At 35.0% G+C, this 21,913-nt stretch overlaps 1 protein-coding gene and 1 long non-coding RNA gene across 11 annotated transcripts in view; one reads left to right on the top strand and one right to left on the bottom strand.

Annotated features, from left to right (window-relative positions):
* axed (BTB/POZ domain-containing protein axundead) overlaps positions 1-21,913 on the top strand; it is a 41,006-nt gene that overhangs the window by 3,361 nt on the left and 15,732 nt on the right. For 5 of the 7 annotated variants that reach the window (XM_031990297.2, XM_031990298.2, XM_031990292.2 and 2 more), the window contains exons 1-2: positions 10,070-10,294; positions 10,935-11,221. The exons of 1 other annotated variant lie outside the window; for it this stretch is intronic. In XM_031990297.2, the coding sequence (XP_031846157.2) occupies positions 11,014-11,221 (208 nt within the window). In that variant the 5' untranslated portion in view covers positions 10,070-10,294; positions 10,935-11,013. Of the gene's footprint in view, positions 1-10,062; positions 10,295-10,934; positions 11,222-21,913 lie in introns of those variants that run through there. One more of the 7 variants, XM_031990295.2, reaches the window with a different exon arrangement.
* On the bottom strand, positions 13,325-17,103 carry LOC116432862 (uncharacterized). Of its 4 annotated transcripts, none has more exons than XR_004236184.2 (4): positions 16,321-17,103; positions 14,893-15,453; positions 14,638-14,785; positions 13,325-14,269 (listed from the first exon to the last, which is right to left on the bottom strand). It is a non-coding gene; the product is annotated as an uncharacterized LOC116432862 (long non-coding RNA). The 4 variants fall into 4 exon arrangements; XR_004236182.2 differs by having other exon boundaries at positions 14,908-15,453; XR_004236185.2 differs by having other exon boundaries at positions 14,973-15,453.

Genomic DNA, 21,913 nt, shown 5'->3' with positions numbered 1-21,913 from the left:
ATATTTTATTTGAACTGGACAATGTCACGTATATATATAATTGTTGTTGAAACTGATCTTGAAGTAAAAACTATCAGAAGTTTATAGGAACGCAGTATATCGCCGCACGACTATCGTTCCATGTTCCATTGACAAAGGTGCATTGACACTAGTCGTAGGTGCATTAGCGTAGGGTTGAAGGCCATCAGCTCGCGGATCGATTCAACGCAAATTTCTAGTCCGTTTTTGGCGAAACAATTAATCTTCACCGACATGAATCGAACTAATCGCCAGCTCAACGATTCTTTAATGGAATTCGAGACACCTTCGTGTGTGACAACGCTGCATGGCCCGTGACGTTTAAACAATATTAGACAGGTCATTCGGAAGACAACGCTAGGAATTCTATTCACCCGAGTTACCACTGCATAGAAATGCACAAATGTGAAAATTCCTTGTGCACCTACGTTTACAAGCAAAAGACAATTAAGTTGCCGTTTAAATTGGTCTCGAAATTTAAATGCTTTACTGAGTAAAATACATCTTTCATCGTTATATTTTAATCCTTATCTTTTTATTGTTCAGCCTGAAAATAGGATATATGTAGATCTACAATATGCACATTTATTACATATGTTTCTTTAATTTATTATGTTAGGTTTTTCAATTCATCTTTACATAAAGAATTAAAGTATCGAAACAAAGATACAGGATGACACTTAAGAAAACATCGATGATCTTGAATTGATCTTTGAAATGCCCTTGAAGACGAATTTTTTCTAACCACTATATACGATCATTATACTTCATCTAGGCATTTTTTCTAATCATAGCAAGAATATTTAGAAATATTATTTTTTATAAAAATACGTACCTCTAATTGGCGTTTTCAAAATCTAAGGAAAATTAAAATCCGATTTGAGGAAGTAATCAACAATTTTCGATAGTAATCTATATGACACAGACAATCCACATAAATAGCTGTCTGAAAGTTAATTGTAAAATTCGGAACGACTTCCATCGTTGAAACTGTATGAACTTAATGAAATACATGAATCCAATCGACAATCTCTCACAAGACTATTTTAACTATTTCACCAACTGTAAAAGAAAACATTTGAAACGGTTCATTTTGATCCAGCCAATAGGTTCCTGATGCTAAAACGGTACATTCGTGCTTTTTTCATCAACCCTGTGAGAACCTTTTCTCCGACATTCTCCGCTTAACAACAATGCAAAAAGCAAATCCAAAATTGTTTATCATACTATAGCCAAAGGGTGGAATACGCCGGCGTCTGCGCGTCGCGACGGTTTCTATGTATAGCCAATGATACAGCTGGTGTTCGGGGCATCGGTTCCTCCGTGCGAATCATATGTTCATTGCGGGCCTGGTCATCGGCCAAGGCGCACAGTACGGTGGGTTTTCACTTCGAAAGGTGAAAATCGACCAGCAGATGGACAATTTTCCACCGAGCACGACACTCTTCTCTCCAATTCGAGTGATCTTCGTTTCGCATTGATCATTTGGCGCCGGGTACCGTTCTCACTCGCGTCTGACATAGTGTTCGTAGCCGGACAAGTTAGCATTTTAGAGAATTCACCAGCGAAAAACATATATTAGATAATATATTGAAATTAATAAATCGATTCGTCGGCGAACACAGACGATGCGGTTTGCAAAAGAGTCGATTGCCGTAAAGTCAGTGTAAAATCTCGGGGGTGGCGCTGAAGACACGGGGATGACGCGAGGCTGGGAATTGTGATTGCAAAACGATTCGAGGTGCATACTTTTTCGACCGTGTGCCTGCGGCAAGCGTTCTTTCGGCTGATCTTCCAACCAATACAACCGGAGAGCAGGTAATTAATGGTGGAATGTGTGCTGTGTTTGTCCCCTTTTGCATGGAGTTCGTTGATCAGCTACCCTCCATTGCCAAGAGGATTTTCTTTGGTGATAACGATTCCTGTGACTAAACCCGATGCCGAATGGCTGTCAGTATTGGTTGAACAGGGCATACTGCAACATTGGTCGGAGTATTGTTGAAGACGAAAGAATATTCTCGAGGAAGAGGTTAATTAATGCATAGTATGGTTTATAGTATATGTTTTTAAGTTTCGGCTTTGCCTTCATATTCTATTATCATTATATGAATAATAAATTTTGTTGGAAATCATGATTGTCCTTACTCTTTTGTGTTACAGTAGTGTTGGAGAATAGTTCCAGAGAAATTCATGTTTTATGTGTTTAGTGCAGCGTATTTCACTATGTGCATAATGTTATATTCGTGAAGTAGTTGTCATCGTATTCTCGTCTCGTTTATATAGGAATATTAATGTACCATCGAGTTCCCTAGTTTCTTTAAATATCCTTTTGACATTTTTGTTGCTAAGTTGGGGAAAGGTATTGGAGAACATGGGTATGAATTATTGAAAGGACAGGAGTGTCTGACTGTTACTGGAATTAAATGTTGAAGTTCGGAAAATGTACTGCATTACTTATTCATACGATTTATAATTGCTTAGATTCTGCCGGGCATGTTATTAATCAATAGGAATTTCGATGAGCATGCAAATTTTGATACAGGACATTTCAAACAGATGACGAGAAGTCGTGAATGTAGGAACTTGCGTAAATAAGTAAATAACTAACAGAAATTATGACACCAATTCAAGCTATAAGAATAGGATAAACTTTAATGCACGCGAGTCTGTTTACTTTCCTGATAATTTTACAGATTTTCATGATTTCAGTATAAATAATGACCAATAAGAGTGTCGATAAGAAAGAATACTCTATCTGACTGTAAATGGATTTTAACATTTAAAGTCTAACCAAAAAATGAATTAAAATGATGTTCCTAAGAATTTACTTAAAAAAATCATGTTTCTAATTTCTATTTTCTGTTTTCCACTTATGCTTCTACTATCTTATCTTACTGTTAATTAACCAGTGATATATATAAATAATATAAAATCTTTTCCCAAAAATTCGAAAGATCATCAACATGTAGAAATGAATTAAAAAAATTCTAGTTAAATTCAATTGAGTAATGTAGTCGAATATTATATTCGATAAATTGTTTAATTGTTAAACTATCATCGTCTGACTATCTTTTTCCATCTGCCTGGATTATAAATTTTGTTCTGTACGGGACACCAACCGAGCGAGACTAAAAGACGCCGGTAGCGAAGATAAACATTTGATTCCCGCGCGATTATCTTTGCGTTTTATCTACCAGCTACGGAAACACTGACTGTTTAATTATCGATAATTACCCTCGCGAGCATTTCAGTCGCATTTACAATGTTTTCTTTTCGGCTCTGCCCGACGTTACTTCCAAAGATTATGATAACAAATTGTAGCCTCGTTGGGTTCGCTCTATGCACCTCTACTGTTTGGTTATTAAACAGTCCCTTCGTGAGTGGATTCAGGCTGAGCATGGCTTACGGAAGTCTGATAAAGAATTTCAAATGGCAAGAGAACAATCAAGTCGAAGATGTTCAATGATTTTTAAATTTATTTCTGATGAAGACATTTTTTTCTATAACAGTGTTGCACCGTGTTATCAATGAATGATTGGAAAGGTATCAGATCTAGCAAGTTTTAATAGTATATTTTGTATATTTATACATTAATTTTGTTTTGGTCGTGAATAGTATTACATAACAAATTAAACGAATGAACTTACTTTTGCATAAAGTAATTATTATAAAATGATATACAATTTTCGATTATATCTTTCGCTTGAAAGAAAAGGTTTTTTAATGTTGTGTTATAATAAAAGCAGAATTCTGTGTTCATTTTGCTAATGCAAATATATTTTTTTAATATTCGCCTGTCTAAATTCATTAAAATGTTCATGCATATGATAGGAACTGATGTTTACTTTTATTTCAACCATTTTGGGAAATTAAGATTTTTGTGGCGAAAAAAGTTGAGATATTTAAAGATTATGTTTATTTATACTTATATGGTTAATTGAAATTCAATTTTGTGCCTTATAAGATTGTCTACAGAAAGCTTACTGTTACGAAAATTTATAATGAAACTAAAATTTGTGAATAGGCATTTTATTATTTTCTAATTGTGAACAAAGGTGCAATCGATAATTTCAGACGTAATTTTAATTTATTGGTACCGTAAATATCGTAATATTCATAGAATCATCGATTCTTAATGTTCGTAATGTTGGAAAAATTCTTCGGAGATCGAATTGCGAATTGTTTGAGTTACACGATAGATCGATACACGTTTGCAAATACCGAGGAAATTGTATGAATGAAGAGCGTTGTCTTGTGACTGAAATTCCATTCGTTGAATTGTTATCAGCAAAGATTACATCAAATATGAAAGTTTTTAATAAGATCTCGATAATACTTTGTTTGATAATATCGAACAATTTCATCTTTAGTGATTTATTTTGCATCATGTCAAATAAAATTAACAGTATAATAATAATTGCTTTTGTAAATTGCTAGTTATGTAATGTTATTTCTGAACATACAATCTATAATTATAAATATTTCAGTTTTTTTTATATGCAGTTTTTATTATTACATGTGACATTTAGATAGATTAAAAAGTGCATTCAATTGCATGTGTCATACCGTTAAAGCCCTCTGGACGTTCTCCTGAGGTCGTAACGAGATTACGCAGAATATTTTTGCGGATTCTCGTCTGACTCGTGCATGCCTATACTACTTAAAACAATCAATGTTTCCTTCCACGTACACAAATGCAATGAAAATTGCAAAGCTCATATACGTCAGTAACAAATCACGAAATGTATATTCTTTTAAATTTTTAGCACTGCAAATTACTTCTGAAAATAGTATTTTATGCGAAAATAAATTCATATAATGAAAATAGATTAAAATGAATATTTTATAATATAGAATGTTAATATATACATATATTGTATTTAACATGATGCGAACATAATTATTGATTACGATAAAATATAGAAATTAATTTTCAATTTATTCACTAAATTTTTTTATTAAACATTGATAACAAAAATTTACACTCTATTACAAATTATTCTCATCGATTAATGACCTTTTAGACTTGCGTCAACATCATTTTCCAAAAATGAAACTCTTGAACGTTTAAATTAAAGTTTCTTTGTTTATCAACAAATAAAAAACATTTCTCAATACTATTGTAAAATGTTGAATATGTATAATAACATTAAATTACAGTCTTTCTTTATCATATTCTTTGTGCAATTTTTTTTATTAAATTTGTATTAAATTCTACGACTGTTATGTTTTTTATAAAAATATATATATATAAAAAGTGACATTCTTTTGTTGGAAGAAGTCAACGAAGTTGATGGTCTACCACGAATTTCACTGGTTTATTGAAGCAGCTTGCTGGTTTTCGAGGAAAAGGAAAAAGAAAAGTTGCAGACAGCGATAAAATCGTTGCTCGTCAATAACAGTGGTAAAACGTGGGTTTTGCGCACCGGAACGCGCACCCTCTTTTCCTCCGAGGGTGAGGGACCGACAGGGAGTGTAGATCTCTGCGGCGAACTGTAGACCTGTCAGAGAGTATTGATCACACGATGGTAGCGACGGTGGATTCTAAAGTTGGCATTACGACAATTCGAAATGTAAATTGAATTTTCGTGACTTTTTAAGGCTGCGACTACCAGACGTGTCAAATTTGCCAAATTCAACATTTTTATTTTGCAAGTATTTAAATTGCGAAGACGCCTTTGCAAGAGATTATAAAATGAATTTGTGTATTCGTACACATACAAGAATAAGAGAAATTCTTTAAATTTCAAAATATATATTAATCTAATTTTTGTAAAAAAATTAATTAAAAATAAGTCACTCTAATTACCCAGGGGTTCTAATGTTAGTCATCGTTTTCTCCTTCCGTAATTTGCTTCGTGATCTTTTTTTTGACCAGGTCCACAGGAATCATTTCATTGTTACATGAAACTACATATTCATTTATTGTAGAAATATATTTACAATAAACAGTAATTTTTAAATTAAATATTTTGTAGGCAATATGACATAACTAACCTCCGAGTAGCCGGATTACAGGAGCCGCCACACTCCCAGAAAATACCATAACAACTCAGTTAAAATAAAAATTTTATTGCTTGTAACGATGTAAGTTTCGCCAAAAACCATTTAGGATGTGGCCAGCGAGACATATATATATAGTGTACTCGGGGCCGTAATAATCAATAGCATTGTAATGATAGGAGACGAAAATCCCAGCAAATGTACCAAATCGTATTTGTATACATAGTACACATAGTAACACTACAATAAATCCAAGAAAATCATTAATTTATGTTCTACAAGAACCCACAAAATCAAGTTTGACAATCGATAAATACGATATTGAAATATTTGCTTAGAATAGGAATTAAAAAAGAAGTAACACGTGAAAATAAATATAAAATATAAAATGAATATAAAATAAATACATAAATTTGAATTCCATCAATCGACGACAGCATTTAAATCGATAACTCGCGATTCCTTCGAAAGAAAACAAATTGCATCGACGTTACACAGGATTCGACAGGTGTACCGCGAATCGATCATGTTGCTTCTCGTATACACACTTTCCAAACGTCACTGGTGAAATTACACGAGAAACATCGAACGATCAACTGGAAAAGATTTATGTAAATTGACACGCTGGTTTACGAACGGCGAGCATTTTGCCATCGTGTTACGCGCGATCGCATTTTGTTACTCGAATTGCTGAGGTACAGTACACTCCCGTATAACGCGAGTTCCCACAACGCGAATTCTTATAACGCGCCGAAGATTTTGCGACCACTGTTTCCTTATAACGTGATTCCACGTAAAACACGATATGTACAAATTAGATTAAGTTGAGCATTACATCGTTTTCTTCGCTGTTGCCGATTTCTCTTGTTCCCTAATCCTTTTATTTTTCATAAGACAGAAAATAAGAGTTACTTTTTACTATTCCTTTTATACTGTAATCTCTTATCAAAAAGTCCAAATTTTTGAAAATTTAAAAAATTTATTTAAAGTTTATTTTGCAATTCTGTAGACGTAAAAGAACAATGTAGCTTTTATATGAACCTTTTTCTCACTATCTCTTACTGTTTTCAAGACGATCCATAGGAAGGAAAAATTTGCATTTTTTCAAGGGGTGGTTTCACCCCTTCAGAGTGAAATTCTAAATCATTTTTTAAATTTCCGGGTCCGATAACTTTGCTTGTGAGTAGAGAACATTTTTATTCAAACAATCACGCAAACGAACATTCCTTCATCTGTCGTAGCGTTAGCGAAATAGAATATTTTTAATGAATCATAATGTTAGTATCAATTTTTATTCAAATGAAATAACTAAAAATATTAACTGAGTAGAAAAAATGTTCATTTAAACTATATACACAAAAATAATTGAATAGAGAACATTTTTCTTGAAACAATCGCGCAAGTAAACGTTCCTCCGTCTGTCCTAGCATTAGCGAAATAGGATATTTTAAACGAATTGCATATTAGTATCAAGGTTGTTTCGAATGTATCGCAGTCAACGGAACAGTTGTGTAATCCAACTCCTTGTCATCTTTCTCGAAACACGACTTTACTCGATATCGAACAAGGATAACTCGATGCGGACTGCCGTAAATCGTGCTTGCCGCTATGGTTTCGTACAAGAGTTCGTTGCCTTGTAATATTTTCAACTGATCTCGCGCAACTCATAACCGTTGTATACATTTTTTTAAGCACGTTTGATAGTTACATATAGCCGAGCACTATACAATCGCGCAATTAGAACTTGATAAGGATTTTAGTCAACGATGCGGTGACCACTGATAAGAAAACAAGGATGATTCTATAGAAGGGTACTAATTCGGCAGATAATGTTACGAAATTCGCTTGAATCAATGTACTTAACATTGAAATAAATTTACGACGATCTGTATTACAAAATCATTGGAACAAAGCTACATTGTTCAAAATCTTGAGCAAACTGATCAGCTGAGATGAAGAATAAGTAGTCGATTTAATGACTAAGATATTGGTGGTTCAAGAAATGTCTTATTATATATGTAAACTTATTACTAAATCGGAATATTTATAAAATAACATGTAAAACATAACATGTAAAAATCTCAATGAATCATGACATAAATATTACATTAAATTTAATATTGTTTTACTTAATTTTCGATCTACTGAAACCATTTATGAGATGAATCGTATTCCTTTAATGCCAGTTTCATTTAAAGTCTTTATAAAAATGTATAACATTAATAGGAATGCGATTAAACGTGTTTGAGTTTCAGCGGAATATTTTATAGAGAATACAGCAAGCACGCGAGTAACGGGAGCACTTTAATAATCAAACACGGAATAAATTACATTTGTCACCTGACACGTTACGAGTGGTCGAACAGTAATATTTATTACGTATCGCTGCAAGGATCTGTGGCCATTCATAACCTCGTAAAATTAAATAATGCTTCTAATAATAGTAATCGGACTGTGGATTGTGTGCGTTTATGACAAAACTGATTATCTAGAATTTTCCAAATTAAATTGAAAAGCTTAATGAAGATTTTTCTTTTCTTTTATTTGGACGCTATTCGAAACTTTTATACGTCAAATACATTTCAACGATATGTTATTTTAATCTTATAACTGTAATAAAAGAATTAATAGGTTAAATAACTCCCAATTGATTAGAAAATTAATAAAGTACGTACAAAAGTTTTCGAACCAACAATCTTAAATGTGGTTAAGATAATAAATAAAAGTATACTTTAAATTTGTGTGATGTATGTTTAAAGTGCGTAAGATTGGTAATATTGGGACGATAATAAAATCATAATATCGAGGATCTTGAATGGAAAAAGTTTCTATAAATAATAAAAAGGGATGATCTCAGCAACTTATCACAGAGTGTGTAAGCATTTGAAATCAATATTACGAGACTCTATCAATGAGACCAGAATCCCGAAAATACTTATTGGACGTGATCATGGGCTGACAGAGATTGTGAACACTATGAAGCACGTTCTAGACTTTAAATGTTTATTGATATTATGTTACATTTCATTGGCAAGGCGAGCTGAAATTCAATCTGTTGAGATTTTTTTCAGAATAAGATTGGCGGAAGAACATGCACAATATAGGTGTAAAATCATTTCTTAATTAAGCTTTTCTTACAAAAATCGAATTGTTCGATGCAAAGAAAAAATATAATGTTCCTAAGATATTATAAATTTCTGATATTAACATTCACATCAAACACAAGAAAATCATATCAAGAGGTGTTAGATATAGAAAAAATAATAGATATAGAATAATAGTAGTCTATTCACTATCATTCTTAAGTTTCCGAGAAAATTAAATACCATAAATAGTATTAAACAGTATTAAATACCATTGACTATTAAATATTAATAATTGTAACAGTAATATTTAACATCAAAACAATCGCACTCACCAAAATGGCGGATTCCAGTCTTTTTACTTCGCGATTCTTAATATCTTAAAACCGTTAAATATCCAAAATGATTTGAAAACTAGTTTCACTTCAACACTGTAATTAACATGCGAAGAAACCGAAGAAAAATTTATTATTACAATTATTATAAGGACCACGTATTAATCGTATTCAACATTCGATTGTTCTGGGGTTAATTAATCCAGGAACATCGCAAAGCCTTTTTTCCTCGAGAACTCAATAGAATTTAGCCCACTATTATTCATCATATTTCAGCTACTGAAACATAAAACTCAATGTTTTCTCGTCCACAAGAAAACAAAGCTACTATCGAGTTCGAAATATATTTTCTTTTCCCTAGAATTCTTCAAGAATCTTGCCAACGTGTATCGTCTTCCGGTCGGATCGGAGACAAAAAAGATGGAGTCGTTCGGTGATCGAGATTTTATTCCGCTAATACGTTAGAAACAACCGCGTGTACAACCACACCCACAGCTGCCTAGACCTAGCGCGTGGCCGTCTGATTGTACAAAAGATTTATCACGTGATTTCTTGTAGACGAGATACACCGGTGGTCACTTTTAAAACCACAAAAGCGCATCGACTTACTGCCGCTTGGTTCATTCTTCGAGTGTCTTTCGCGCGACACGTGTTTTGGCGCTGTTCGCTCCACGGTACCGCGGAGGCCATCTTCTTGCCACGAAGATCGACTGGTTTTATTTCGACGTGAACGATTCAGTGGACCGCGATTTCAATTAATCCGTCGACATTTCTTTGATTTCTTCGGCTATGAGATTTAAAATATAAACGCATCCTGTTTGATTTAACGCTAGAACTACCGAGCGTTTAATACATGTAATCCTTGTCAAAATTCTGACAATAGATATTTTACGATTTCTTCATACATTCATTATAGTACTCCACCGAGAAATATTATATTTTTGGATATTAATAATAATATTTACGATATCAACAAGTAATTGCGAGATAAGAAACCTGAAACCCGCCATTTTAACGAGTGCGGTAATTCTAGTGTTAAATAGTGAAACCAGGTTTGAATTGCTGGATATGGAAATTGTACTTTTAGTACCTTGATTATGTTGTTCATTTGTATTTCTGTCTGAAATAATATCATTGTTGTACACCTGCAGAACTAATGTAACAGAACATAAACAATTTTATAACGATACATACAAGTGGGAAAAGTATAGCTCGAATCAAACTTCAGAGTCGCAAGGAATGTTTATCATATATTTCATGAATACCGAAACATGTTAAACATTTAAAGCATACCTGTGTTCATAAATTGTATGCAAATTATTTAATGCATTTCAATTTCTATACAAACTAAATATTAACTAATTTAATTTCTATACGAACTAAATACTGAGAGCTCATAGAGGGGCTAACTGGGAGTTATTGGACATTTTTTCTCTCTCCCTCTTTCTCTCTCTTTCTCATAGCAGAAAAAATTCATGCGAATGTATGCCCATAGATACTGACAATTCCATTACATTCATAAAAATTGTGTTCCTACGTTGTGATGAAGTACACAAGTGTGTCGTGAAGTAACGATGCCTGAACTATTTTCGCGTCGAAGCTCCATGACATCGAAACTTCTCGACTGTTTCGCGTGCAGCTTGTTCTGGGTTGCCAGCGAATGGATCGTTTCCTGTGCGTTCAAGCTTTGCAAAAACCGGCCGACCAAAATCAACACTGACCTCGTAAACATGCGTCTACTTCCGTTTAGAAATAAACCGTTGGAAGAACTCGGGACGAAAGGTGAGAGAAACTGCATCCCTTTTTATTTCTAAAAAGAAACATTCGGATCCCCCAATTTTTAGTTGCCGAGAAGGTTTTTTTTGGAATTCTCAGGAAATTCAATTATAGAATTGTTGTTTGAACATGTTGTATAAACGTTAATGTTATATTTTGCGAATTATCGCTATGCAGTTTGTTCTATCGTTCTTAGAGAAATTTCTTAGAGTTCGTTTCGATCTTGAACATTAGAGGTTTAAAAGTAGACAATTAGGGTACATATTTACGTAACTGCATCAATCTAAATCGTCCCGAACATTTACCAAATAATATTTATAAAATTCAGTACGAGTGAAATTGACTGGTTTCGTAAATCTGATGTTAAATCTTCTGCCATTTAACGAACAAAAAGGCGTTGTATGATCCACGACTAGAAAACGTTCAAGTTCATTTGATTGGAAGAGCATGGTAGACCTTGAGGAATAGGATGGAGACTATTCAAGGCCTCATCGATACGTTGAAATTCTATTAACGACTAATTTTCACACATTTTGCCATTGTAAGGCGGCGGCTGCGCCACATGTGGCAATTGAGTTCGCACATTCTTCTTCGTTTACGCGGAGCGTTTTCATTCCTCGTCGTTTCCTGGATCCGGTGCTCGGTATTAGGTACCATTTCAGTATACTAGATGTTTAATCAGTCGAATTTTTTTAACTGATTCCAAAAAAGAACAGAAATTATAATCTTATCTCGTATCTTAATCCTTTGGAGCAAAATTCATATTAAACGTTATTATGAACATATTTTCATTTAATTAACTATACGAATTGAAATTTGTCTGAATAAATTGAAATTATTCTCCAAGTTTGATTAATTAATAAATAAATAATTGATATGTAAAAATACTCATCTGAATAATTGTCATAGTAAAAAAGTTATATAACTTAAAATTTGTATTTGAACTAAATAAATTCAAAGTTTCCTCGCAATTATATTAATTAATTAATAAATAATTGATAGATGAATATATTCATCTGAATAATTATCGAAGTATAAAAGTTCATCTGGATAGGACAGTTGTCAGGACAAATGTCGTACAAGGATGTCGATGAATTTTTTCTTCGTTTCCTTTTTCTACAAACAGGACGTGACGTGTGTGCGTGAAGGCAACGTTCGGTTCACCAAAATTAAAAGCATTGTGTATACGAGACGTTCATTACGTCCTCAAGGTTTTGTCGCACGCTCGCACGCTCTTATTTCAATTCGCCGTTTTTTTCCTGTCACCCTTTCCTTCGTTTCTTGCATACATTGTTCACTTTCCGCGCGTTCTGTCATTGTTTCCTCAGCTTTTACCGTCGGATCTAGTAGAGCATGACAAATTGATCCGAACAAAAAGACTGGACATTATCGAAATGAAGTTTCGTTTGGATAATTATTCTAGCAACATTTTTATTTCATATTTCTTTTTATTTATTTCGTTACTTGATCTCGATCGATGGCTGTTTGAGTACATGCTACAATGTACTCGAGAAATAAATTATTTCAATATTTACCAATTTATATCGATTATTATGCAGGTACTTGTTTAGTTGATAAAATAAATTTTCTTTGTAAAATTATTTACCTAGTTTAAACTTTGTGAATAAGGACGTTTCTTGTAATTTAAATATACAGATAAAATTATTAAATATAATTTTAACGGTGTGACATTGTAGAAATGAATACATAGGTAAATGAATTTATTTGTATCGTGGAAAGCATTGGTAACTGATAGAAGCAAATTAGAACGTACTGTTAGCGGTATTTATAAATTGAAGATAATTTCACGAACCATACATTAAGCACACAAGAAAGGAGTTACGTGCATGCGGGCGAAAGTAAATCAGATGGAAGTCTTTCAACTACTATGAATTTGATTGATTGAATGGAGGGTGACAAAGTCGAGCTACTGTTGTTACACCATAAAATGAATATCGAGATTTTCTATAAGTAATTTTATTCTCTACATTTTATATGGAAGTTACTTTCACTAAAAAGGTACAATTATACTATTGAAACAGTAATATCTAAAATAAATATGTAAAATAATAATAACAACTTTGTATACATTATATTTTATTACATTCTTTCAAATTATTCAACATGTTAGACTCTTGTAACCCAATTATATTGTTCGCGAGTTCAATTGTCCCAATCTTCTGTGCTATGATTATTATTACACAGTATTACATAACTAAATAGCCCATTACCCCAACTGCACATCAATTGTACTCATCGTAAGTTGCTACAAAGCTTGCCACACAAACTGGTCGACACAAGTTAGAAATGCACACATTCGCTTAAAAAAATTTTCATTAAAAGTCAATAAAGCAAGGCAATGTTAAAATTGAGAATTATCATTTTGTATTTTTATAAAATAATAATATTTCATAGATATTCTAATGAATTCTCCTATGTTTTGTAAACATTAATGACAAAGAATACACAGAAAACAGATTGTTGCCATTGTATGGTAACACAGTTCAGTTATTTTCTAACTAAATTTTTTGATAATAATATTTTCTTTTAACGATAATTTCGTCTCGTTTAGAAGCAGATTTTACGACATTCTTTGCGACATTCTCTCCTGCACGCCTAATTATTCTATTTGCTTCTTTTTAACATTTTTCTTCTATTCTGTTCATTATGTATTGTGTCGCAACGCGTGTTTTTATTATACAAATTCACGCACCACTTTTTACCGTTCACGGCGATCGGCCGTTTGACGAGAACTTTAGACACGCAATCGAGAGACAATATGTTATACGGTACCATAGTTCGAGGCTTCGAGGTCACGTGCATGGCATTTATCTACAATGAAAAATGTCGAAATATTTTTCGCAAGAAACGTTCGGTTTCATTTTTAACGCCGTTTCTTCTCCTTCCATCTTGCAAAGAAACAACTTCTATTGCAGTTTTCTTTGCCGTGTCGAACGCCATTAATTTGCAATAAAAATTGAGCTGTTACGAGTTCTTGCATTTTAATCAAAATTCATTATTTTGTTCATAAAAATGTTCACGAAAATGTATTTTCTGAAATTTCAAAGGGAGATCTTTCATTATAACCCTCGTGTCAGCAATCGAAATATTTTCGTTTGTTCAAAACTTAATATTCCAGTATTTTTACTTCATTGTTTCATTTTCGAAGCACAAACCGACGTGACAGTGTTAAAAAAAGATTGCGTACCGAAGCAGGTTTGTCAAATTCTCGCGAGAACGTCGAATTGTGTAAAAGAAAATTTCAAAATATGTACCCAGTTGCTAACACAAGCTCCAATAAAGAAATGAATATTTAAGCGATTTCAATGACTTAAGTACAAAATAGTTCAACAATTAAATGCGGAAACGAAACAACGGTTCTCAAGTGACAAGTATTTGCCTCAACGCAAAACCGCAATTACCGAACTGCCGAAGACTTCGCGCTTCTTATCTCTTCCGGATAAATTGCAGCATACGGCTGAGTTGATTCTCTGCTTGGTATTTTCAATGTCAAATAAGCAATATCCCTGTTTTAGTCCCCGTATTGCACACAAGTATTCGTATCACAAACTGAAACATAGAAATGGTTAAAAACGTAAATACTCTAGCTAAATTTTAATAGAGCCACATTCATTTTTAAAATAGGTTCTAAACATTCATAATTCTCAAAAATATACTTGATTTTTTCCTACTTTCTGCAGTACTGTCTTCATCAGATTCGTTTTCCAAATTACTTCGTAAATACGTGCTTTCTAACCTATATTCTCTCAGCCCATCCTTCAGCCAATATTCTCTTTTCCAAGTTCTTCATGTGAGAACAATACTTTTCCCAATCGTTTAGAGTAACTTCTGCTTTTGCTTCATCAGTGTACATTTCTAATTCATCATTTGTCAATTCCGAAGTATTTCTTGATCTCACGTAGCCCTAAATAAACTAAGGGTTCGTTAAAAGTGTATCAATTTTGTATACTTTCTTCAAGTTTTTATTTCTTTCGATCAGTTTGTACAACTTGTGTTTTCTCATTGTTGATGCGTGCACCATATTATTTTCTGCCAACCACTTCGACTTGTCTTCTTTCCTTCCATACTGACATGATATTGTAGGGCAAATGGTTATAATAATTCAATTTGCACTTGGTGAACACTTAATAGCCACTTTGTAGCCTTTTCTTAGCCATTTTTTGATCATTTCGTTCGTTTAATGTGAAACTTTTGATTGATTTGTTCCTATAAAAAACCTGAGACATTGTAAAGAAAAAATGTACTAAGAAATGATGACAGTATGAAAGATATGAAGTAAGTAACCATTGCAACACGTGCTGCAATCAATCTAAACGTGATAAGTATACAGTTTTCAGAAGTTCGACGATTTAAGTATGTACATAGGTATACAAAAAACGGGTATCACTTCAAGCACCTCTTGTAACACGAGAACCGTTGAAATCGTACAAGTATTCACTACTTTACTGATCTCGAAGTTTCTGAAAACTATTTGTTTACCGTTACATTGCAATCTATGCTATTTCACCACCAACAGAAAGTTAATTTAGCAAACTACGTTTGATGCTAATAATTAAGCTGCGGAACTTCGAAGTCAAACTTTCCAGGAGAAATTTAAAGAAACTAAATTTAAAGACATTGGTATATTAGTTTTACTAAATTAAAAATAGAATGAAATAAAATTGCAGTAATCTTCAGTAAGCATTGTATTTTACAAGATTTTTGCACGATACAAATGCACAATAATCTGCAGGTTATTAACGCGTTGACTGCTACGAGAATTTCAAACGTTTTGTATTGCTAAATACTTATTCTTTCATAACAAAGGCAAATACTATTAGAAACAATCATTTATTATCTGTTATCGCAGTATTCATGTTACATTATTATTTAGCTGCTTATGTTACTAAATATCTTTAATCGACATCAATTTTCTTATTGTGATCGTTCTCAAGCAATTTGGAAACTCCGATCATCGATGATGATCCCCATAGCAGTCAATGTGTTAACAATTTTCTTAACACCAACATATTACATATTTTGTACTTCATTTTTCAATTTTAAACTATTATCGCTCAGCTACAAGAAATAAAATGTTTCTATACCCATTTCTGTGAATGGAAATTTTCATCCAAATCGAAACTTTTCGTCGGTCACTCGGCAACTGAACTTTATACTCAGACCCATTAGTTTCAAGGGTCGCTCTGCGTTTGTTTATAAGTTAACACGTCCCTCTATCACTGAGCCTCTCCGCCCGGATAAATGGTACTGACGCCTAAAGGTCAATATATACCCATTTCCTATACTGCTCGTTCCGCGCAGAAACAGCCGAATCTTTTAATATCAAATCGTAGAGAAAGTTTGTGGTTTCACTCCGAAAAATCGTAGCACAGGTTACAATTTATTATTTCTTTCACAAGCAATGTATCCAATATTTTCATTTATCTTTGTCATTTCGTTCTCATATTCAGACAATTTCATTATAGAAATAGAAGAAAAAATAGTTTTTTAAGTATACGAAGACTAAGAATTGCATGCATTCAACCTGCTAATCTAGGGTATCACACCTAGGGTATACTTTAATGAAAAACAAATCAAAAGAAAAAAGAATTACATGTATGATTTCAAGTTTTAAAATGACGTGTATACTCTCCGAACACAGTTAACTGCTTAAATAAAAAATTTGGTCTAAACAAATATTCACCGATAAGTGTAAGAAAAATTTGACGCGTTACTTGTGTTACATTGTTTAAATAAATACTTCATTGACAATCGGTATGCAAATAAAGATTTTGATTTTGCACACCCACATAATTAAAGATAAATTCGAAAAATGCTGGTATTCCGATAACGGTGTTTTCTGCCGATGTTTTCTCGCTGTGCTCGGCGCAACTTAACTGAAATGCGGGCGAGCTTGATCAATCTTAATTAAATTACAAGCCCGTGTGAAAGCTTGTTTAGCTTAATCATCCATGTATGTATGGTCAGATCCTGTTAGCCTTGCTGTTATTATCGCGTAAAATTTTATTAAACAAATTGACATTGCGCAGCTCTTTGTTAAAGTTTTATGTAATAAGCCTTTCATTGATTTACATGATGATTACACGATCTTGAATTTCTCTTGATAGTACTATATAGTATTATATACTAACATTGTACATTAATATATTTGTACATAAACAAATTTAAATTACATTTTCATCGACATTTCTACATTTAATGATTTTCTTAAAAGCAGTTGAGAGACGCTTAATGTTTACAACGTTTTAATGGATATTCCTTTAAATTGAAGTTAATATAAACACTTTTAAAGCTCTTTGGTGTTCGCATTTTCAAGGCTGGACTTACTATCTAGTGGAACGATATTTCCGGAGCAAGAGAAATTTTTGCTAAAATTATTTGACCCCGGCACCATCCGCAACTCCAGTTTCTTGCCTCCTGCACCTCTAATTTTAGCGATAGCGTGATTCATAAGCAACAGGGGATCTTACAAGCATCCGCGTGCGATAAGAACATCTTTTTTTTTTAAGCTTCGCGTATTTCAAGGGATTTATACGTATGTTTGTGTTTGCACGTAAAAATTCCTGGAAATGCAAATGCAATAAAAGAGAAACGTATGCACCAGAGTGAAAGCAGATTCTCCACTATAAAGTTAATAAGAATATTCAATTATATCATTAACTCTTTGTAATAAAAAGAAAGTCACATAACCCAGTACTCCATATAAAATCGCTTAAACGTTACATGCATTACGATTTTTCTTTGTTATTTGTTGCAAGAATTCCTTGCGCCACCATTTTCTATACCCCCTCCATTTTGGCTGTATTTATTTGACTTGACCTGAAGGTGTAACCTTGGTCGAGGCTTCTAAAATAGACACGTTCACGTGTTTCTCGGAAATCCTGATGAATTAACACTTGTTAATTATTCGCTCAAAATGCAAAATGGTATTAACATCGTCTGACGGTTCTTACTGATTATACCTTCGTTTGAAAGGAGGCACGTGATCAATGATAAAGAAAAGGGGATAATATTATTTTACAACTATGTAGCTTACAATGAAATTATTTTATTATATTTCTTTCACTTCGTGTATTTTGCTTCGTGAAATCGTACGACATTCAACGTGCTGAACACTCTTTTCAAAGAAAGGTTCCTTGAAAATTTTATAACGAACGTTCTCCTTCTACACATTTATTGAAATGACGTTTCCATGAAACTTGTGGGGCGCGTAATGCTGCGCTTATAGATTTACACACACTAACTGTCGTCCAGCGTGTCAACCGCCACATCACCCCCCTGCCAGTGTAAACGATACAATGGAAACTTATAGCTATTTAAAAACTAAGATTATAATTTCGTAGAATGCTTATAATTAGTGGGATAAATTCGTTTGGTTTTAGGCTTGGTATCGTTCCGTGAATCTAACTGTTCTACCGGATCGAGTTTTAATTGTTTGTCTTTTGGATAGAGGAACTTCACTCGCACTATTCTTTTCACGCTGTACATTTTGATCCGCATCTGTTTCTTCTTCGCTTCCTAACAAATGCGCTGGTTTAAGTCTGTCGATAGAAATTTTCTTGTCCTTACCATTAATTCTTAAAGTAAATGTCTTATCGTTACGCTCGCGCACTTTAAACGGTCCGTCATATGGTTGTTGGAGCGGTCCTCGCACAGTGTCATTGCGTAAAAATACGTGAGATGTTGTTTTTAATTCTGGAAAAATAAAGGTCGATTTTGTACCGTGTCGCGAAGCTGGGGTTGGTTTTAATGTCCGAAATATTTTACGTAGTTGTATGACGAAGTCAGTGGTATCGTTATTATTATGAGTTATGAAAAATTCACCCGGTAATCTGAGATTTAAACCGTAAACTAATTCCGCGGGTGTTGCTTTAATATCTGCCTTGTAAACGGTTCGAATGCCAAGTAAAATAGCTGGTAATATCTCAGTCCATCTTTCGTTTTGATGGCACTTTATAGCAGCTTTCAACTGTCGGTGGAATCTTTCAATAAGACCGTTGGATGCCGGATGAACAGCGGTCGTGCGTAAATGAGTTGTACCTGTTAAGCGTGTTAATTCTTGAAACAGGCAAGACTCGAATTGTCGACCTTGATCCGTAGTAATTCGTGCGGGTACGCCAAATCGTGCTATCCACTCTGCGAAAAATGCTGGAGCAACCGTTTCTGCGGTAATATCTTCGATCGGTATCGCTTCGGACCAACGTGTACATCTGTCTATGCATGTGAGACAGTATTTACACCCGTTGCTAGACGGTAAAGGGCCGATTAAATCTATATGTACATGTTCAAATCTAGAATCCGGATTCTTAAATGTACCGAGTTACGGTACGCATTGTTACGTGACGCGTTATCTTGAAGCGCTGACAAGGTATACAGCTACGCGACCAATTGTTTGTATCTTTGTTGATGCTCGACCATACGTAACGCTGTGTTATTAATCTACGCGTCGCTCTGATTCCGGGGTGCGCTAAGTCGTGTATTAATTTGAAGACTGGACGACGGAATTCTTTTGTGATAAACGGTCGAATCGTACCGCCTGAGACGTCGCAGTATAGGTTTGCTACCGCTGGAGGGAAATAAATTTTTTTTTAAGTCTATTGTCGAAAAGATGCGCTTACCATTTAATGAATGCGCAAGATCCTCCATGTGAGGTAACGGGTAACGATCGGGGGTTGTTCTCGCATTGAGGGAACGGTAGTCACCGCAGGGGCGTAATCCGTCGGTCTTTTTCAGTACCATGTGCAGCGCGGAAGCCCATGCGCTCTCCGATGGTCGTATGATTCCCTCCTTCATGAGAAACTTGAATTCCTCTTTAGCCACTCGCAGTCGATCTGGTGCCAATCTCCGTGGTCTGCGATATACAGGAGGTCCAGTCGTTGTTCTGATGTGGTGTCTGACTTCATGCTTCGTCTCGTTACGGGCACCGGATGGCCGCTTGATGTCAGGAAACTCGAATAGTAGTCGATGATATTTTGATTCATCACGCACTGTCGTCTGCAGCGACGTGGTATTGTCGATTAATCGCCGGTTTTTGATATCGACTAATAGACTGAAATGTCCGAGGAAATCCGCGCCTACTATGGGTTTGTCAACGTTCGCCACTATGAATCTCCACGCAAACTCACGTCTTAAACCGAAATCGAGAGATAGGAAAATTTGTCCGTATGTTTCGATCGGTGAGCCGTTCGCGGCATACATCATATACGTTGACTTCGGCTGTCGGTCTCGCACGAAACTTGAGGGATATACGCACAGGTCCGACTCGGTGTCTATCAAGTATTCTTTTTATGTCACTCGATCTGGTATAAAGAGACAGCAATTCGCCTGACCGTCAGTCGTCGCCGTACTGTTTACTGACGGCTCGGTGCGTTTCCCGAATCAAAATTGCACGGGAATTGCACTTATGAGCGTTTGAACCAAATTCTTCGTGGTACCAACACATACATTTACGGCCAGCGTCTCGACCCTTACTTCGAAACCGCCGTCGACTCGCGGGAAAAGGGCGTCCGCGTCGCGGGTATCGCGTGTTTGCTTGGCCGATGGCTGCGACTTCTTGTCGTAGGTTCGACGTCATGGTAGTGATACTTGTCGTCATTGCTGCCATGCTGGGTGATAAGTGTTGCATCATGGTTTCCAAATGGTCGGATATGGTATAGGTTTCGCTCGGGCGCGACCGTGGGTTGGCCTCAACGATGGAGTCGACTAGTTCTGCAACCCCGTTCAATTCCGTACCCGTCTGGGTTGCTAGAATCGCTTGAACATGCACCGGCAAACGGCTGAGCCACAAGGATCGCAGCAAGTCGTCCGGTACCGCAGGGCCGGCGAGAGTGAGTAGGTGGCGGAGAAATTGTGATGGTTTTCTGTCGCCTATATCTTCCCGCTCGAGCAGCTGACGGGTTTTCTGCGCTTGTGACGCGCTCAAACGGCGTATGAGCTCCGTCTTCAGCTTTGTGTACCGATCACTAGCGGGTGGGTTTGTTATTATGTCGCGGACCTCTCTCGCGTACTTTGCTTCCATGCTGCCTACCACATAACTAAACTTCGTTTCTTCGGTTGTGATACCGGCCGCACTGAACTGGCTCTCGATTTGTGCAAACCACATCTCTGGATCATCGGGCCAAAATGGTTGGATCCGTACTGTTATTCTGTTGACCTCTGGCATTTGTGCACTTGCGGGTATACTATAACTCGTGGATTTTTCGATGTCGATAATCACGTCGGGGTCACCAATGTGGGGCGCGTAATGCTGCGCTTATAGATTTACACACACTAACTGTCGTCCAGCGTGTCGATCGCCACAAACTAATCTCGTGCGAAATGTAGAATATTTCAGATCTTGTGTTATGTACTCCGTATTATACTACCGTGCAGTATACACTTTAACACTAAAACTACCGAGCAGTTAAATTGATTTTTTGAAATTTCTCTATAGAATCTCCAATGATGCATCTATTGAGGCTTTAATTGGTTTACAATTCAGTTTGCATATTACTAAATCAATTTCTGTAATAATTTCTCAAAGAAACATCCGTTATCTATTTCATAATTGCAAAAGGAAGAAATCAGAAATGGAACATTCTGACCCGTCTGGTAGATTTAACTGGTTAAATCAAGTGGCCACTGAAAGTGGCCAATGGGGGTGCGAAAGATACATTTTATTATTAGAAATCCTCCAAA

Source organism: Nomia melanderi, chromosome 3, assembly GCF_051020985.1.
Source record: "Nomia melanderi isolate GNS246 chromosome 3, iyNomMela1, whole genome shotgun sequence".
Taxonomy (NCBI): domain Eukaryota; kingdom Metazoa; phylum Arthropoda; class Insecta; order Hymenoptera; family Halictidae; genus Nomia; species Nomia melanderi.
The sequence above is the reverse complement of the archived record's forward strand: the minus strand, read 5'-3'. Positions and strand labels throughout refer to the sequence as shown.